The 19,518-nt window shown below is 51.7% G+C and overlaps 5 protein-coding genes across 5 annotated transcripts; 3 read left to right on the top strand and 2 right to left on the bottom strand.

The window, feature by feature from the left end:
- Positions 1–151: 151 nt before the first annotated feature.
- On the top strand, positions 152–1,438 carry N7446_004430 (uncharacterized protein; the record flags this gene model as incomplete). The annotated part of the gene is made up of 5 exons (XM_058513179.1): positions 152–298; positions 355–718; positions 785–902; positions 959–1,023; positions 1,092–1,438. The coding sequence occupies 5 exons, from the start codon at positions 152–154 to the stop codon at positions 1,436–1,438; spliced, it is 1,041 nt and encodes a 346-aa protein (XP_058374508.1).
- A 397-nt stretch (positions 1,439–1,835) lies between these two features.
- On the top strand, positions 1,836–3,095 carry N7446_004429 (uncharacterized protein; the record flags this gene model as incomplete). Its single annotated transcript, XM_058513178.1, has 3 exons — positions 1,836–1,884; positions 1,953–2,208; positions 2,282–3,095. 3 exons carry the CDS (start codon positions 1,836–1,838, stop codon positions 3,093–3,095), a joined length of 1,119 nt encoding a protein of 372 aa, XP_058374507.1.
- Positions 3,096–6,004: 2,909 nt separating this feature from the next.
- On the bottom strand, positions 6,005–9,144 carry N7446_004428 (PX domain-containing protein; the record flags this gene model as incomplete). The annotated part of the gene is made up of 7 exons (XM_058513177.1): positions 6,005–6,232; positions 6,294–7,437; positions 7,485–7,581; positions 7,635–8,262; positions 8,329–8,637; positions 8,709–8,938; positions 9,033–9,144. The coding sequence occupies 7 exons, from the start codon at positions 9,142–9,144 to the stop codon at positions 6,005–6,007; spliced, it is 2,748 nt and encodes a 915-aa protein (XP_058374506.1).
- Positions 9,145–9,920: 776 nt separating this feature from the next.
- On the bottom strand, positions 9,921–12,606 carry ace1 (putative C2H2 transcription factor (Ace1); the record flags this gene model as incomplete). The annotated part of the gene is made up of 5 exons (XM_058513176.1): positions 9,921–11,115; positions 11,168–11,452; positions 11,504–11,742; positions 11,820–12,070; positions 12,135–12,606. 5 exons carry the CDS (start codon positions 12,604–12,606, stop codon positions 9,921–9,923), a joined length of 2,442 nt encoding a protein of 813 aa, XP_058374505.1.
- A 2,152-nt stretch (positions 12,607–14,758) lies between these two features.
- Positions 14,759–19,465, top strand: pex6 (AAA family ATPase peroxin 6; the record flags this gene model as incomplete). The annotated part of the gene is made up of 3 exons (XM_058513175.1): positions 14,759–15,132; positions 15,198–18,939; positions 18,994–19,465. The coding sequence occupies exons 1-3, from the start codon at positions 14,943–14,945 to the stop codon at positions 19,463–19,465; spliced, it is 4,404 nt and encodes a 1,467-aa protein (XP_058374504.1). The 5' UTR covers positions 14,759–14,942.
- Positions 19,466–19,518: the final 53 nt, after the last annotated feature.

Genomic DNA, 19,518 nt, shown 5'->3' with positions numbered 1-19,518 from the left:
GACGACAGTATCACATATTTAATACGCGAGGAAGCCATCACCTGTGTTCTCAGGGTGCTCTCCTTCCGACAAAGCTTTGTGGTCTATCGATCCTCGGCGCATGCTCATTGACCGTCTCTCATTCCAAAAGCTTTTTACAAGTGTATTAAAGATGTTGGCTGGCAAAGGTATTCGTGCCGTTGCGGTGATGTGGGCGATGACATTTATCTCTTTCATTCTGGTCCCTCTCCGACTCTATACGCGAGTATACATTATCGAAGCACTCGGGGTAGACGACCATGTGTTCAACTTGGCTTGGGTAAGCTACAGCTCGTTCGAAATCGATTTCCCGCTTAAACGCTCACCACGTTTCAGGTGTTTCTGCTCCTATACACTATCTTTATCACAGTCGCAGGCGTGTACGGATTCGGACAGCCCATATCCACCTTGCCGATAGACTCGGCTGTTCAAGCTGTCTACAACGAAATGATTGGACAGACCTTTGCAGTGATAGGAATGGCTATTGCGAAGCTTTCCCTGGGCCTTTTTTTGCTGCGCATTGTGGTTAAGCAATGGCATCGCATCTCCATTTGGGTATCAATGGTCAGTTTGTCGATTGTATCCGTGATGACAGCAACTATTTTCTGGACCCAGCGCGTGCCGTCCAAATCCATATACGACCCTCGCGTCCCAGGGCGTAGCATTATCAATGTCACGCCATTCTCTATCTTGCTTGGGTGTATGTTCCGTGTCTGATGATTTTTCGCTTTTGCTATGAGCTATATACTGATGTTGCTGTTAATAGCATGGTGTGCTGCCGTGGACTTCTATTTTGCCCTTCTTCCGTGGATTTTCATTTGGAATCTTAATATGAAGTTCAAAGAGAAGATGTCTATTGCAATCAGCTTGAGTTTGGGTTTTATGTGTGTCGCTACAGCACCCCATTCCCCTATAAGCGTCAACTAATCTTCACTTACAGAGCTTGTGTATGCGGAATAATAAGAACTATCGATCTGGGCGGCTTATCCAGCACCAACTACACAGGTAAGCACTTCAATCCAGTTTTCACCAGCTGTGGGCTCGGCTGATTTATCCGTGGCTCTCTGTTCCAGAGGATACCGTCGACCTGGTCATCTGGTCGGGCGTCGAAATGGCCGTCACCTTGATCTGCGTTGGCATTCCCACTGTCCGCCCCCTCTACCGCATTATCGTCCATGGTTCGAGTGTGAAGAGCTCAGAGAGCAGATATGTCAAACACGATGACTCTTCTCATTCGTCCCGCTTTCGCATGCAGAACCCGACGAAGAGATCTACAATGTTTAGTGTCGCGCAGGAGAGTATCACTGAGGCATACATTGCTCGCAATAACCAGAGTGATGAGGAAATCCTTATGGGTCAGTATGGGAACAATATTGATGGCATCCGTATTCGTGAAGAGGTACGGGTGGAGAGGATTTAAAGCCAGACCAACCCGTTTTTCTCCACTGGAAGCAGTTTATCTGGGCTTTACTAGGTAACACCTCCCAAACCCTAATTTCACTGCAGACATGGGGCTAAGAGGCCAAAAAACAAGGCCAATGGGAATTATAGGTGATTGAGCTTTATAGACCCTCTTCTGTCTTCTACCCTGATTACAATCAAATTTTGATACTAGGGCGAAGTACCTCCCCCCCTTAAAGTGCTCTCTTTGCCTTTAAAGTTGGGTGGTGGGGAGGCTCTCTCTATGAAGTATGAACTTTTTTTATGTAAACGGCGGACCTGTGAATTACTCTATGTGGTTAATTTTGCCATTCCCGGCCTAGCGCTCCAATGTTCCTTCTTCGCTCTCCTTTCTTCCAAAAAATAAATCCACCACCATGGGGGCCAGCTGGTCATCAAACCACCCTGAAAAAACCTCAGACTCGGGTGCGGATCTAGAACAGCCCCCGATCCACCCAGCCAGTCCAAATACCTTCGCTGTTACGGGGACGTAGTGCCCTCTGTTTGTGGCGACCGCTTCGAGGACTTCTACGACGCGTTGTACGACAAGATATATTTCGTGCAGCATAAAAACCAAGACTCCATTGTGGCCTTTGAAAATTGCGAGAAAGACAATCCACGCGTCGACCCCGAGGGATGGTATATCCTTGCCCAGCGCATCCCCCGGGTCTATGAATATCTGGCCCATAGCACCAATACCCCAGATGTAGATCTCGATCGACCGATTGATCTTCACCCCCGCATCGTCAAGTGAGTTCACCCTCCCTATCTGTCACCCTTGCGATCGCTGCTAGAACACCGCATTTCTGCGTGGTGGGAGTAGATACCTCGGTCCTCTCCCCGTGGGATATCTACTGGAGAAGCTGGATCCAGGGCCACTGGCCTCTACAACACTGCCACTCTTGACCACCTTTCCTGCGTCGCGCACGTCTTCCAATGACCAGGACTCCTCCACCGATAAGGCAGACAGAGAGCCTCTCCTACTGCTCTACTATCGCTGGGCACTGCAGTCGCTCAACATGCTAGCCTTCCTGCATGAACACGGGGTCTACCTCATGGATTTCAGCTCGAGCACGATATGGATCCGCGAGGATCTCTCGATTGCCCTCTCAGGGTTTGTGAACGCAACCATCCCGACCGATGAATGGCCGTACTCTCCGGATGGGACCAGATACGAAACAGAGATCTATTATCCCACCGTGCCGGAAAATGGGTTTCCGGAGCTGACGCCAAAAATCGATCTTTCCGATTGGGCGACCTTTGTCTGGCAGTTGATGCGGACGGATGCCAACAGTGAGGGGAAGAAGTGGTCACTGCCGACTGATCCATTGGATGAGACGGAGGGGCCTGGGGAGGATGAGGATGCGTGGGAGTATCATAAGGAACGGCTAAAGGAGGGCAAGCTGCAGCTGTTAGAAGAGGAGCGATTAGGGCCGATTCTGGTGAAGGCCTGGAACGGGGGATATGAAAATGCCCGGGAGATGATGCAGGAGGTGCGATTGTATCTCGAGCAGATTGGGGTGAAGATGGAAGGGGAGGATGAGGTCCTTCTGGATGGTGGGCGAAAGTGGGAGGATGTATTTACGGTCGTTCGGACCGATGGCGTGCGCTGGGGGAGGGAGATTCGATATAAATGATACTGGAATAGGCACCTAGTTAAACATTCTAAACATTGTCAGATGTGCCCAATGACCACCAGTAGACCAACAAACAGAGTGGAGTATTGCAGTACTAAGCCATAGCCAAATGATTACTTGGAAAAATATGGTTGACGATGTCTCTGCTTTTTGGCTTTTGGTCTTCGGTTGAAGTGCTGGAAGGATTCGACTTGAAATCATACACATCCCAAATGACACAATGACATGTGGAACCGAATGAAACAAACCCCCTTCACCATATCGTACCTGAAACCAAAACGTTGGAGCATCCAAACTTCAAAAGTCAGGGACAACCGTGTCCGGTTTCAACCCCCACAACAGACCGCGATCCACAGCCCTAACAACACAGACCAAAACCAAGCAACCCCTTCTGTATAATCCCAATCAAGCGCAAACAACCGTCCACACACAACCTTTCCATTCATCCAATTAGCCTCCCCAAGTCATCCCTACATACAGATTACTGCAAATTACCCACCGGAAATTCTCCAACCCATCCGAGAAACCAGCGCTTGCATTCTGCACAACCCCCGGCTCTCCGGGGCAGGTAATCTTCAGCCTGAAGATTGCAGGAAAAACCCCCGTTCCAGCGGGGGAACCACCACGATGATATGCGGGGAAAAGGAAATAAAGCCCGTCGATCACCTGGCGGCATGGCGCTTTCGTGCTTGGCTGAAACATGCCTGGTTTTGAATATGCGCGTTCCTGGACCACGGCCACGGCGCGTAAGAACGGACTAAAAGACGTTTTGTCTCCGCCCAGGGCCCGTCGGCTATCATATCTTCCGGGAGCTTCCCGTCATTCGACATGACGCGTGAATTCGCGCCGACCTTAAACTGGGCCCCAGCTGCCTCCCAGCCTCCATCAGTTGCAAGCAATCGGTGTAGTGCGTTGTACCAAGAGTTGTCCTGGCAGTTGACATCTGCTCCGGATTGAAGGAGCAGGGCGATGATCTCGTGGGATCCGGGCCCAAATGTAGTTTCGGCAACGTGGTGCAGAGGCGACCGCCCGTGTAAGTCTGTCGAGTTGGCCAGGGCCCCATGCTCGAGCAGTTCACGGGTCAGCTCGACCGATCGGGCCCGCGCGGCCAGGGGCAGGGGTGTCCGCTTCTCGTTGTTTTGAAAGTGGACATTCGCACCGAACGAGAGCAGCGTGCGGACTCGCAGCACACCCTCCGGGCGATAACTATATCGGGTGGCATAGAACAGGGGGTTTCCCCTACTTTTCCACCGGCCCAGTTCACATCGGCACCGCTCTCGACCAGCCACCCGATCATGTCGGGACACCAGATCCAGGCCGCCGTCGCCAGGTGGAGTACCGTCTCGCCATCGTTGTTCCGTGCCGAAAGGCTGGCGCCGTAGTGATAGAGCGCTTGCTTGTTCGATGGCTCCCCGCGAGATCGCATAGAGGAGCGGTGTCTCGCACACATCGTTTGTCGAGTCGACCTGAGCTCCATGCTCGATGAGTGCTCGAATGATCGCTTTATTATCTTTCTTGGCTGCCCTAGGCCTTTTGGTCGCGTAGAACAACGCCGTCTGCCCTCGTGGTAATCTCGCAGGTTCGCGACGTTCGGATTGGCGCCATGCTGGAGGAGTAGCCGCACTGCACGAGTACACGATCTATCGGTATACCTAAGTCGACCAGTATCTCCATCATCTCCTGGCCCGCATTCCTCGCAGCTGCAACGTGGAGCAGGTTCATCGTGCCCCGGCGCTCGACGATATCCCACTTGGCTCCATGTTCCAGAAGCAGGGCAACCTTAGATGCCTGGTTTGACCGGACAGCTTCCATGAGCGGGGCACGTCTTTCACAGGGGATGGCATCCACTTTGGCGTGATGCTTCAGGAGTATCGTTGTGATAGTTGCGTCGTTTCGCATCGTAGCGGCAACCGTCAAGGGCCGTCGGCCCCGGACGTCAGCCAAATCCGGCGAGGCTCCATTGTATAGAAGCAACCGCACCACAGGCTCGTGATTATGGATGACCGCCTCCAGCAGAGCCGTTGACTGTGCACCTTTCGATGATCGGCCGTTAACATCGGCTCCGGCACGGAGCATGGCCCCAACCCCCTCTTCATTTCCGTGAATTGCATACCAGATCAAAGCGGACCCGCCATCCACTTTGATGTTTTTCAGATAAACCTGGCTGAAAAGGAGATGAAAGAGCTGTCTATTGGCTCGCAAGAAGTTGAACAAATTGCTGACCGACGTCAAATGCTCTGCGATCAGGAAGATGATTTCTGGTGGAAGGGAATGCAGGGGCATTTTATAAGACTTGCAGTTCTAAGATCTTGATTGAAATATGTATTTGGGATATCTAATCGATTGATACCTTTTCAAGCCTATCGTGTATTTAGTTTCCTTGATGTGTTCTTCGCCTCAGATTCTAGTTGTAAAGTTTGAAAGTTTGAATGCCGTGGCTAGAATTGAGATTGAACATTTTGTGGTTTTGGTTTGTTGATACAGTAACAATGTACGAAGGAATGGCATATGAAATACAGTATTGCAGCCCGTGAGAACTCTTAAGTGCTTCTCCTAGCTATTTATTGCATGCAGGAAAAAAGACCTCCGATATCGTACCGATCGACGCCGTAGATACTCTCATTTGAGATCGGGCGTTGAGAGTACTGTCCAAGTGATTCAGTGCCTGAAGCACGACCCTAGGAAGCCTGTTTCAAAAACCTTATTCACTGCCCTATTGGTAATTTTTAATGATTCGACCACCATCTACCCTTCCATACACCCACAGCCAAACCAAGGCCAAGGCAGGGAGAATCTAAAACACGATGTATCAAGAGAAAGTCAAATAAAAGCAAGCACAGAGAGCCATGTCTATGGCGGTATCATGGACTATGCGAAGCAAAAAGAATCGCCCAAAATACCGATCCCATCTAATCCGCAAGCACATGCCGCAACATGACAACAAATGGTTCGCCCAGCTTGAGAATCTCGGTGACCTCCGGCTTGACAGGTTCACCGGCTGTACGGCGGAGTTGGTCCTGTTTCTTTGTGCGACGGCGACGCTCGACGGCAATGGGGTCATCCATGTCTTCGTCTTCGGTGTCTTCGTCTGAGGCGTCAGATGCTTCATCTGAGATTGTGAGGTCTTCCAAATCGCCCTGGGGAGTGGGTTAGTATGACTTTTTAAGTTTGAGTCTGGGTCGAGTGGGAAATACATACCTCGTCAAGACCGAAATCACCACTACGGAAGGCACCAGTGCCAGGGATGGTTTCCCCTGCTGTACCTTCAGTGGCCATCTTCTGGCGGGTCTTGTTCAGATGCCAGCGTTTGCGGTCTTCATGCCACTTAATCAAAGCGTTAATTTCGGTCAGGGCAATATCTTTGTCGACCTGGCCGACGCCAACAGCTCCTTGGAACAAGGCGTTGATGTCCATTTTGCCTCCTGCGGGGCCATTGCGCAGGAAATCGAGGATCTCCTCGATCCAAGACATTAGAGACTGGAACAGACCATTGTCATGCTGGTGCACTTCATGAATAAATTTGTAGAAGTTGGCCTCGTGACGAGCGCACAGGTCGATGAAGGCCTGCACAGTCTGGTTTGGATCGGCAGAGGCATCCTGGCGCTGGGAACTCTCAATCACACCAATAGCGTCGTCAGCGAATTGCGCAAAGTCGGTAATACTGCTGTACACGTTTGCAGACTTGTAAACTCGGACCAGGGGTTCGTAAAAGATAGTGAAGAGATCACGGAAGAGCTGTAATGTGACAGGCTCTTCAACAATGCTCAGCATCATCGACTTATCCCGTTGCCGGGTGTAAAGCTTGAGAAGCTGCTTCATGTGAGCGAACCATTGAGCGCCCTGTTGCATTTCCAGGTCTACATTATCGACTGCGTGGTTCCAGGCAACGTAGCCGTTGAATACCTTTCCAATCTGCTCTGGCGTGAGCTCTGGAGATATGAGTTCAGAGCGAAGGATGGCGACAATAAGATCAACGTCATCGGCCACGGCCTCTGCTCTGATCTCATTCTTGATTTCTTCCTCGGCATCCGCGAAGGCCTTAAGCTTCTTGGTGAGAACTTCATCCTCGACCTTGGCAGCCAGCGAGTTGATATGCCGCTGGAAGTCTTTGATGCTCTCGTTCAATGTCAAAGAGAAAATGCGCTGCAAGAGTGACCGCGATCCGAAGGGTTGTGCCATAAACAAGTCGAGAACACCAGACATGACTGCGGCTGGGTTGGCAATGCGAATGACATTCTTCATCAGCGTATAAGGGACGAGACCGTGGATCCTCTTCGCTTGCGCGAAAAGTTCAGGGGAGTTATCCTCAGCAAGGAACAAGTGGTATATCGTTGCAGCAACTCTGATCATTGTTAGTAGTTGAAGACCCTTGAAGCTTGAAGACCATACTCAATACGAAGCCACTCAGCAAACTTCTGATATTGCGGGCTGAGGTCTGGAATAGAAGGCTTCTCCCGGATCTCAGCGAAAAGCTTTGTTAGTCCATCTAAATTCAGCGAGATTAGCAATCTTCCTGACGAAAGGCTCACGTTGACTAACTGCTCTCCACAATATCCCGACGGAACTGCTCCATGTAAACGTCCAACTCGGCAGCTCGCTGCCTGGCAATTTCATAAAAGCGTTTCTGCTCCTCAATTCTCACCGCATCCATGGCTTTCCGCTTCTGAACATCAAGCTCCTCTTCCTCATTCAACTTAATGGGACGCGCAGTCAAGAACTCTTCCATTGCCTTGGATTCCGAAACGCGCTTGTTCTGCAATATTGTGCGCAGGAACGCGCGCAGCGATACACGTTGTTCCTCGCGGTATAATACGGTCTCTCTTGATACATCGGTAGTCGATGCACGGGGTGATTTGGTTGATCGCATTGAACTCCGTGAAAGCGAACGCCGAATGCTACCCGTGGAAGGGGCAAGGGTTCGCGAGGAAGGCAGCTCCTCGGGCATGCTGTTACCCTGTGTAGAAAGAGATGAGACTGAAGAGGCATCATCATCGGCATTTGAACCAAACCAGCTCGAAGTAGAAGTCTTGTTTTTGCGAGGTAGAGGTGGAAGATGTTTGCCAGGCATTTCAGTCCTCAATCTCTTGTGGAGCTTAACAAACTCTCCATATCTCCTCCCAACATGTAACTCGCCTTTGCCATCTTGACGAACTCGAATGAGAAATTCCTGTTCATGCTGTCGTGAGCAAACGTCTCCAACAAAACGAAAAGAACTCGAGAATATACTACTTACTGCGTGTTGATGGTATCGCATCGTCCGCTTGACAGACGTCGTCCGAACAGCGGCAACATTCACATCCCAGCCATTAATCGAATTACCCTCGGGCATATTAACCAGCAAGCCCGACTCCTGAGCTCCACGCTCCACAACCTCCATCTCAGAGAACTGAATGCGCTCCTCATAGCCAGACGCGGTCGGTACACCCGAAACCATCATCAGCTCCACGAGCTTCTCGCATTTCCGTGCCAACTTCCGACGCTTCGTTTCCTCCAGCCGATCCTCCGAAGACGAAACATGTTTATTGGCGAACGATTCCAAGAACTATATCGCGAAACGGGCCAGTCAGCAAGTCTCCCCCACCATGATCCCATATGGAGAAAAGAAAGACCCACGATTTGTAGCTTATCCTGCCAAAACTCCTTTTCCCGCGCCTGGTCAAGGAACGGGAAATTCCGAACGTGATGCACGAAGATATACCGCAAAATAGGTAGCTCAGAGTCGACAGGCGCAACCTCACCAAACTCAGACCTAAAGGGCGCACCGAATCGCTGCAGCGCGGTCGGGGAATTCAGCTCGGAGATTTCGGCGCGGACTTGACGGGCGATGAGCTCGCGCTTGAGGTCTGTGGAATACCCCACCTGTCAGCAACTAATACTGCAACTACTATCACAAATACCACACAGTTTCCATCACGATTGCGACCATGATCAACTCACAGTGTTCTTGCTTTCCGGTTAGGATCTGGCCTGGCGGGGCAGCGGGTTGCGCAGGCAAGTCCGCACCCTTGCCGCTGGGGAATGCGGGATCAGACGATTGTGATTCCGGCATTGTGAATAGACTCGTTGTCTCTCCTGGGATGAAAAATCAGGGCTTGCTTTTCCCGCGCGAGGAAATAGACACGGACAAATAGTTGATTTGTGGTGACTGTGACGAAGGGTCGTGAAACGAGGGGAATGCGTCTGCCTAACAAGGCTGGTTGACGCCGGAATTCCAACAACGGCTAAGTCAGGCTGTTGGATAAATCGCACAAGCTCTTTAATCTAGATCGAGAGAAAGGAAGAGAGTGAATGAATGGGGAAGAAGGCGAGCGGGAAAGGAGGCGGAGAAGAGGAGATGTCGTCACACCCGCTTTGGCAGTTGCAGGTGGCAGGTTGTAGGGCTGTTGCTAACTTTGCTAAACTGCGCCCCCGGAACTATTCTGATCGGCTTCCTGACGCGGCCTTTTGTCTCCACTGGCTTAGAGACTTACAATGAGGTCTTGGATGCCAAGGCTGATTATGGTGTTGCCTACTCGTTTGCGAGCCTTATGAGGCGGGGATGTTCTCGGCGTCTGTCATGGACTCGACAGGGCGTAGCCTGATCTTGGTATGGTTATGATTCTGATTATGACTATTTAGTCTGCGTGATCAGGCCTCTGATCTCCACCTGACTATACAAGTACAGTATTGGCATGATTTACGTGGAGAGACGAGAAAGAATCACGTGGAGATTTCTGTGGACTAACTAAAAATATATGAATACGAATACGTAGAGCCTTATTATCATCGCTGGGTCGCTTGGGAACAGGAAAAAATTAAAGGTGCGATATTGTGGGTCCTCCTCTTTTACTTGAAATCCATCTCCATATTGTCGCGGGGCAGGTAGTGGCCCTGGATGGGCTGTCCGTTCCAGGAGTTCATGAGAGCACGCTGCTGCTCATTCAGAGAATGGAACATAGTCTGCTGGGTCCGGTGGTACTGGAGTGCCTCATTGCTGTTGGTCTGCGTCATGCGGGGAGCAGCATGACCCATCTGGGAGCTTGGGTCAAACAGAGTGAAATCGTTTCCGGCCTGGGGCTGGAGAGCATATTCGTAGCGCTCCGAGAGGGTGTCGCCGACATTGGATGAGTCAGGAGAGTACAGCATCGCGTTGCCCTGGGCACCCGGGGAGAGGCCGGACACTTTGGTGGGAAGGGCGTAGGACAGATGGTTGTTGTTCATCTGGGTGAACTCGTTCGAGTAACCCTTCATGGCCTCCATGGGATGGGTAGGCGCCTGCATACGCATGGACATAGCGTTGTACTCGTCGTTGAGTGGGTACTCGAGGTTGTTCCACTCAAGGTCAAAGTTGATGCTGTCGGTTCCGGCGAGAGGGGATCCATCAAATGACACAGGTCCCATCAGATCGGGAACAGACTCTGACGAAGGGACAGACATGGAGTTCATGGACTGTCGGTGCATTTCCAGCGCTGGAATCAGACTGTTTGGGTCGCCAGCCCCGAATTGAGCCTGGAAACCGTCCAGATTCATCGAAGTCGGGAAAGAGTTGACATCATTCATCAAGTAAGGCGGGGATTCGCCGAACAAGGGGAAGTCATCGCTGTGAGGCGCAGGAGGCTCCGCAAAGTTGAAGTTGGGGTTCTCAGGCCAGTTGTAGGTCTGGTCGCTGGGAGAGGGGCTGGGCCCAGTGATTGGGGTAGCAAAGTCGGTGACCTTGGAGGCAGGAGTAGAGACACTGGGTGTCTGAGGAGTTGCCTGGACAGAGGAGTCACGCTTGCTGCCGGTGCTGCCACTACGACCATTGTTCTTGGATCGGACATATTTCCATCCATGAGCCTTCTCCATGTGCTGCTTACAGTTGCTCGAGCGCTTCGAGGCATAGGTGCATGGCTCAAAGCCGCAGCGGAAAAGCTTGGGGGCATCCGAGTGCTTGTCGTTCATGTGGCGGTCGCGCTCTTTCTCGGTGGGCCAGCCAACCTTGAAATATTTACACGAAGTATCCTCGCACTTCCAGGGGCGAGAGTGGGTCTTCTCGTGTTTGCTAGAACAAGTTAGCATTGTCAACTTTGGTTTGAATGAACAAGATCACTTACGTCAAGTCACAAGGGCGCTTGAACACCTTGTCACAGTGGGAACACTTCTGGTTAATGTCCATAGGAGGAGCATTTTTCTTGCGGCGAGCCATCGAGCGCTGCACGCCCTCGTCGACTGCATCGTCGAGGTTGATGGTACGCTTGATGGAACTAGACGAAATGGAAGAATCCACTTCATAAGGCTTTCCAGTCAGCATGGAAATGGGCTTTCCATCTTGCATGACGACAAGCTCCAGGGGCTTTCCGTCCTTGGAAATGCCATGTTCCAGATGAGCTTGGTGCACCCTATGTCGGATTAGCACAACTGCATACTTGGGATGAAAGGGTAATACATACAGATTAGATTTCTCCTCGGGCTTGCCGCCCCGGGTCGCTGGGACCCGCTCACGCTCAGCGCGAATCATGGCGGCGTATCGTCGAACCTGTGAAACAAGGTCAAGGAAGTATCCGTTAGTATAAGGGCGATCGGCAGGTAGTCGTTGATCGCGATCGTTAAGATGAGACGCCGAAGTATGCAAGCATTGAATAGTGAACTCGCAGAAGCTGAGATACGAGAGTCGAGAGTTTGCAGACTTCTTTATAAGAAGAAGGAAAAAACGATAAGCTTTCGCCGGAACTCCAATAACCCATTGAGAACAATATATGAACTTACCGGTGCCAACCACAATAGGGTTTTTTCAAGATCCCGCAGACAGACAATCTGCTTATTGACAATACGTTGAGGAATGCTTCGTACCAGTGGGTGGAACGGTTTAAGGCGAGGTTCTTTGAGGATGGGAACAAGAACATATCGTTCAATTTGCTTGCAGGCAGCGGGGCCTAGTTGACGCTTGGATGAGGATCCTGAAGCAAATGCGGCAATAGAGTCTGTAATGGCAGATTGTTTGTCGTGAATACCATTATCTGCTATTCGTCAGAGCCCGGAACCTCAATGAAGGAACAATACAGGAACGATGTGTGAGCCTACCTTTGCTGTTTGAATCAGAGAGCTCTTCCTCGCTGCTGACCGATGACCCAATGCCACTGTCAGAATCGTGACTATGATCTTGCTCCTGCTCTGTCCTTTTCTCCTCGTTCGAGGAACCGAGGTTCGACATGGAATTAGAGTTTCTGCGCATGGTATCAGGCACAGTACTTCCTGAGGCTTTCTGTTTATCCTCGGTGGTATTGAGGCTAAGACGACCAAGGATAGAAGTCATACGCTCCTCGGCGGCGGTGATCGCTTCCAAAGATGTCGGCGAACGACGAGGCAGTGACCGAAGGTTCAAGACTGGATCACTGTCACTGGACGGCGGGGAGGTGGGAGTGTGGAAGGTCTCTCCTTTCTTCAGTCGCATCTCAGATTCAACAGGGTCGGTCGACAGGGTGGGCAATTCAGTGTTTAAGATGGGCCGGCGACGCGGGTGCAGCCGCGATGGTTCTGGCTGGGCGGAAGACATTATTGGCGGTGCTGCATCAACCCAGGCGTTAGCACACTGATCCCAACAGGAAAGGACAGGGCATTGCGGCTGATTGGCCGACTCCATGACTCACCGAGGATCTGTGTCCAGATGATTCGAGAAGTGACGTACGGTCGAGTCAGAGATGTAAGCCTCTGATTTCCGACTCCGTTGGTATATATATCAGGCGACCACTGCTCGTGGATGATCTAAAGCGACAGAAATCGACACCCTTCAACAGGCGCAAGGCTGTGGAGATCTATCACGATCGCGATAGTCTGATAATCTCCGGGTGCATATGCACTCCTGAACCAAAAGTGTCGGAGGGGTCTGAAGGCCTCAAAACGTGGTCCAAGGAGTATCGGACTGATATAACCAGGCAAAATGGTGTTCAGTCGTCAACGGCGATCGTCCAAGAGAATATGATACCCCAGAATAAAGATGCGATGTCTTCCAGTATCTGGATATCAGAAACGATAACGTCTTGAGATGGCGGACAGCCCCACTACAGAAGCCGATATTGGAAGTTCTTGAAGGCAGCTATGGAGGACAAAAAGGGCAGAAACGAAGAATAAAAAGAATAAGCTTGACAACGATGGGGGGAATAAGCGGATCAAGGAAAAGAAGAACTGGAGGCTCTGATGGCGCGTTGGATGTCTGCCTGATAGACGAAGACGCTAACCCGAAAGTAGTATAGACTGCGATGGCTGAGCACATTCTACGTCATGTGATTGGTAGACTGGACTGTATTGTAACTCAATACTGGTAATTACCAGGACCAGCCTTGTTGGTGGCACCCCAGCGGGTATCGTACCGTTTCCCCACTGCTTTATTTGGAAACTCGGAGTCGGAGACATTTGTTCTCCGAGAGCCTCATTGAGTTCAGGTAACTGTTTTGTTCTTTCATCTTCCCGTTTGTGGGATACGTCACTCAGGATCATGCCATAATCCCTGAATCACAGGGCATGATTGGCGTTGCGCCCGACATGTTCTAAAGTCTTGGCCTCTGGACAAGAGAGAGGGTCTTGAACAGCCAATCCACACTCCCACACCCCACAGGCCCATACAATGACTCGTTCTAACTGTTTCCAATACGAGGATACGAGCTGCGTGCGCATTTGAACCTGCGCAATTGAGCCGCCTGTCACCGCTGGTCACACACCCTCCAGCCCAATAATCGGCCGAAGTCGGACCAACTTGGACTGCAACTGTCGGTGGACGAAGCCCCGGGGCGTTTGCTTTGTTGTCTGCCTACAGTACATCTGCAGAACACGGCTGGACCCTGGAGAGGCATTCGACTGCGCCCCATTTGACCCCCATTGCACAGCCCACCTGTCAAGCCCCGGCGCAGGTCAAAAGCAGCCCTCTTCCTCAGTCTTTGTGGCATCTGCAGTACTGTAATTCACTATGCATCGGGCATTATCTGCAAGGGCACTGGAGAAATATCTTCACCAACCACATTCTAAATGACGTTGTAGATACCCGGATTGACAGATCATTCTAGCCCTTCAGTCATGGCAGCCTATTCCTGCGATAAGCCGGGACATCAGTCAACAGTATTTGGTTCCTTGGGAATGTGGCAGCCTCACATTGTGTTGTCATCGGCACGCGATATATGTCGTTAGCTCTACAAATTCAACTGCCTAGTGGGCTTTTCCTTTTGTTGAGGCTGTGAGATATCTTGGTTGATTCTCAAAAATTCAGGCATACATTTTACAGATACCAATGTTTGTCAGAGGCGGAAATATATATTCTCAAAACATTAGATAGCAACGAACCTATACACCAATAATATCAAAAGTCTTACCAATATAGCCTATAGCTTCGTTAGAATCGGTTGACAAAGCTATATCCCCAAATAAAATGATGTCAGTTGTGTGAAGCTGGGGAAGCTCATCGCAATCACAGGCAAGGAATAGCCAATAGCGTCAGGGCACGCTTGCGCGTTCCCAAACTGCTAAACTCGAAACCATATTTACACCATTTATTATAGACTTCTCAAAGCTCCAATTAGCCATGACCTATAAACCATGCACTATACATATACCTCAAGTGCTTCTACTACTCAACGACATCCATCGGCCGATTGGACCTCGGCTTCGGGACATGGCAGAACGGCGGGCGGTGCCGAGATGCCCGCGTGTTGATTTCCCCCGGATTCTGGATCCGGCAACCACTCATCTTCTCCCCTCAGTACCTCTGTCGGTGTCGGATCGTGTGTATCCTCTGACAGGAGCTTGTTGGCCGGATGATCTGGTGATTCCAATTGTTATTCACCACCTCTCCCTCAATCTCCCCCGCTTTACTTCCCGTCGACAACCGGAGACACCGCCCCCATGGACTTCGAGCAATATGGACAGAGCTCCCACCAACCCAGACAACGGAGAAGGAGAGCCGGAAAGCGGCGATTGAATAACAAGGCTCCGATCGCAGCACGTCTGGCGCTGGACCCCCAGCTGCGTGGGAAGATCGGCATCTTATCCGAAGATCTAGCGAATGACCTGTTCCAGCAGCAGGCCCTCCAAGGTGAGTGTCAACCCAGTCGGCCATCGTCGATGAAAAGGCTAACCAATTTGTCTTGCTTCTATTAGATGTCACGACCTCAGACGATGGAGTTCTCTATGTTGCAATTGCCCCGCATACCCCTACGTATACCTCGGTGGAGGACCAGGCCTGGACGATACTTCCAGTACGCATCCAGCCCACAGAAAGGTCGCCAGTCCCGTTATCACATTCGACTGTTCTGTTCCCAGAGTCAGCGGATTCACTGCAGCCTTTCCTCCAGGCTCTGGGGAAGGTTGATCCATCGCGCAACTCCCTACAGGCACATCGGTCCGTAGAGATTCGGATTCTGGATGTCGCCCCAATTCACCTCGATACAATATTTGTTACCGTAGAGCGCCATCTCCTCCGCAACCACGATGACGTTCAGAACAAGTTTAGTGGTGGTTTTCAGAATGCGCGGGGGCCCAATGGTCTTTGGGGAAAGGCGGGGAAGACGGCAGAAGCCAAGAAGTATTCGAAGAGAGCGGCAGCGGATGCCGAACAACGGCTCACCGCAGCTGTTCGTGAGGCATTGGGAGCGCAACGCATTGTACATACTGGAGACGTACTGCCCCTTCCTCTCCCCCCGCACCCTATCACCTATGCGCCGCCACCCCCTGCGCGAATCTCATTCTGTGAGCCTGTTTCGCAAGGCCTGTTGATGCCCGCAACCAAGATTGTCCTTATCCAGGCTCGTGCACAAGGAATTCGTGCCCAGCAAATCGTCCCTCCGAGGTCTGCCCTTCTCAAACAAGTGACCGAGGATGAAGCCGATGACACTTCCAACGAACAATTCTATTCTGCGGCAGAAGACAAGCCTGGTGAAAGCGGGACCGAGATGGAAGCTACATCGGCTGCCGAGGAGTCTGAAACAGAGGGATCGGCAGGCTCAATGAGCGACTCGTCGGATGATTCTTTGGAAGATATGATCTCCCTCAGTGCACCTGAACTGCCACAGCCAGCATCCGGAGTGATGTCCTCATTGACATCGGCAACCCCAAGAGCCGGTGGTCGACGCACAGATGGAATCCATACTCCAGGATCAGTGGCATCGAATTTTACATCGGCCACTATGCGCCCTGGCCGTGGTGGAGGTAAGACCTTCAAGGTTGAAGGTCTCTTGCAACAAGTCCCGAATGATGTGTTGCACCCCAGGCCGCGCGACGATGAAGACGTTGACTCTTTTGTCTTTGTAGACATCAGCACCCTGGCCAAGATCGGTTGCTTCTCTGGCGACTGGGTTCGGATTGAAGCTGCCGAGGAGCCCCAGCTGAACATGTTTGCCTCTCTCAAATTTGGAAGCTTTAATGATTCCCCCGAAGACTCAGGCGATTGGCGCCCAGTCAAGATCTTCGGTCTCTCTGGCCTTCCGTCCTCTAAGCCGCGTTATGCCATTAACCACTCCGGCGAACGTCGGTCTAGCGTCTCTCAACGCCCACCCACCCGCTTGACCCCCTCTGTCTTCGTTCCTCCACTGCTTCTGGGTAACATTGCAAACCCCAAGTACCTGCGGATCTCTCCTATGACCTTTGCTACACCCAACAGTTCTTCAAAGCCTGGTCTTTTGCACCAAATGAAGAACACTGCTGCCAAGAACCCGCCTTTGGCGAAAGAGGTTACATTGCTTAAGGTGTCTACTCCACTTTCCATGGATCGGGTACTTCAGCCAGCACTATTTGCAGGACTGAAGCATTACTTCGAGTCTCGCCGGCGTATCCTCAAAAGCGGCGATTTGGTCGGCATCAGTGTTGACGAAGGACTCGGCAGAGCAGTCTTCTCTGGAACCGCTGGTGGGGACAGTGCCAATCAAGAAGATGATATCACCACTAGACTCGGCCAGAATGTCGATGCCGGTAACGCGGGAGCTCGCAAAATTGGCGTTGCTTGGTTCCGCGTTGGACAGGTTGCACCGACTTCTGTGGAGGAGCTGGAGGAGACAGGCGAAGACCAATGGGGTGGAGTTGCTGTCCTTGATCCAGCGACTACTAGGATGGTTCAGGCCGGAAGCGACGTGAGCCGGGTTCCTGGTGTGCTGAATAATGGATGGGAATATTGGCTTGGTGTCAAGAGAATCCCGAAGAGTGTCACTGACACTCCAGCTCCCCATGGCATTGTTGCTGAGCCCCCTCAGGCCTTTATCCCTCCACTGCAGCAGCGAATTCGGGATCTCATGTCTGCTGCGACTAGCCCTCGAGCTATCCAGCTCGGTATGAAGCCCGTTTTCATTCTCCTCCGGTCTCAGCAGAGACATGTCGGAAAAGCAACTGTAGCAACTCGGGCATGTTCCGATATCGGTATCCACACATTCCCCATTGATGCATATGATATTTTGACAGAAGGCGGTGCCAACGGTGGCGATGTTAAGACTGAGGCATACCTAAAGGCCAGGGCAGAGCGGGCTTTCCATTGTGGAGCCAACTGCACCTCGCTGCTGATCAGGCATATCGAAGTGCTTACCGCTGATCGCATTGTGACAGCAATGACTGATATCTTGAATGACGCGAGAGTCATCATTGCCACCACCACCGACGTCGAAAACATTCCCGAAGGCATTCGTGGTCTCTTCACTCATGAGTTCGAGATGGGTGCCCCGGAAGAGAAAGAGCGCGAAGGAATCCTCAAGAACGCAGTCGCAGAACGCAGTATCAAGCTGTCTACTGATGTGGACCTGGGAACCGTTGCCTTGAAGACCGCCGCGCTCGTCGCAGGAGACCTGGTTGACGTCGTGGAACGAGCTGCCGCAGCGAGAACTGCTCGCCTTGAAAGCCTCGCTGAAGCCAGCAAGCAACAGTCTGGCTCGGAGGTCTTCGTCAGAGATGTTCTGCTGGCAGGAGGCGACGGTGCACGAGGTGTCACCAAGGCAGACTTCGACTTTGCCGTGGAAGCCGCGCGCAAGAACTTCGCCGACTCGATTGGTGCCCCCAAGATTCCGAATGTAGGCTGGAATGACGTTGGTGGATTGACCAATGTCAAGGATGCGTTGATCGAGACTATTCAGCTGCCACTTGAGCGCCCCGAACTCTTCGCCAAGGGTATGAAGAAGCGTAGTGGTATTCTGTTCTATGGACCACCGGGTACTGGAAAGACCCTGCTGGCCAAGGCGATTGCCACCGAGTTCTCTCTCAACTTCTTCTCTGTCAAGGGACCTGAATTGCTTAACATGTACATTGGTGAATCCGAAGCCAATGTCCGTCGTGTATTCCAGCGTGCTCGTGATGCTCGTCCTTGCGTTGTATTCTTCGATGAATTGGATTCCGTTGCCCCCAAGCGTGGTAACCAAGGTGATAGCGGTGGTGTGATGGACCGGATCGTCAGTCAACTGCTCGCAGAATTGGACGGCATGAACGGCGGTGAAGAGAATAGCGGCGGTGTCTTCGTCATCGGTGCTACCAACCGTCCTGATCTGCTGGATACAGCCTTGCTCCGTCCTGGACGTTTCGATAAGATGCTCTACCTGGGTGTCTCGGATACACACAGAAAGCAGGCGACTATCCTCGAGGCCCTGACTCGGAAGTTTGCTCTCAATCCCAATGTCTCGCTTGACCGTGTTGCGGAACGTCTTCCTCTCACCTACACCGGTGCTGATCTGTACGCGCTTTGTTCTGATGCCATGCTGAAGGCTATTACAAGGAAGGCCACGGCAGTCGATGACAAGATCAAGAGTCTACCCAACGGTCCTGTCAGCACTGCTTGGTTCTTCGACCACCTCGCAACACCAGAGGATGTATCTGTCACAGTGACAGAAGACGACTTCCTCTCCGCTCAAGGAGAGCTCGTGCCAAGTGTTAGGTATGTACCCCCACTCACCCGTTCTATAAACAAAATACTAACACACCATCCCAGCGCCAAGGAACTAGAACACTTCGAAAGAATCCGCCAAACCTTCGAATCAGTCGACAAACAAAAACAAGACCCAGCAGCCTCCAACGGCGCCCAAACAATCGCCGAAGCAATGGAAGCCTTCAACCTCGACGGCGGTGCAGCAACCCTACCACCAACAGAAACACCCCTCCCAAATGGCGACAGCCACGGCCCGGGTAGCATCCACGACCGCATCAAAGGCTTGAAACAATGGCCTGGCAGTATGATTCGCAGTCCTAGTGGGCAGTCTACCACTAGTAGTAATGGCAAGGGCAAGGGCAGGAGTGTTAGTAATAAGAAGGGGAAAACCCGAGGTGTGGACGGGGATGCAGATGGAGATGGTGATGGTGAGGGGGATGGTGCTGGTGGGGGTGCGGAGGACGGGGATGAAGATGAGGATGATTATGTTGTGAGGACTGGTCATCTTGGGAATCCTATGGAGGAGGTTGAATAGATGGGTTTTTTTGTTCTAGCATGAGTACAGTTTCTCTCTTTCTTTGTTCGTGC

This window comes from Penicillium canescens, assembly GCF_028828765.1.
Source record: "Penicillium canescens strain IBT 15451 chromosome Unknown utg000003l_segment0_segment0, whole genome shotgun sequence".
Taxonomy (NCBI): domain Eukaryota; kingdom Fungi; phylum Ascomycota; class Eurotiomycetes; order Eurotiales; family Aspergillaceae; genus Penicillium; species Penicillium canescens.
Note: the sequence above shows the minus strand (reverse complement) of the source record. Positions and strands in the feature narration are given on the sequence as shown.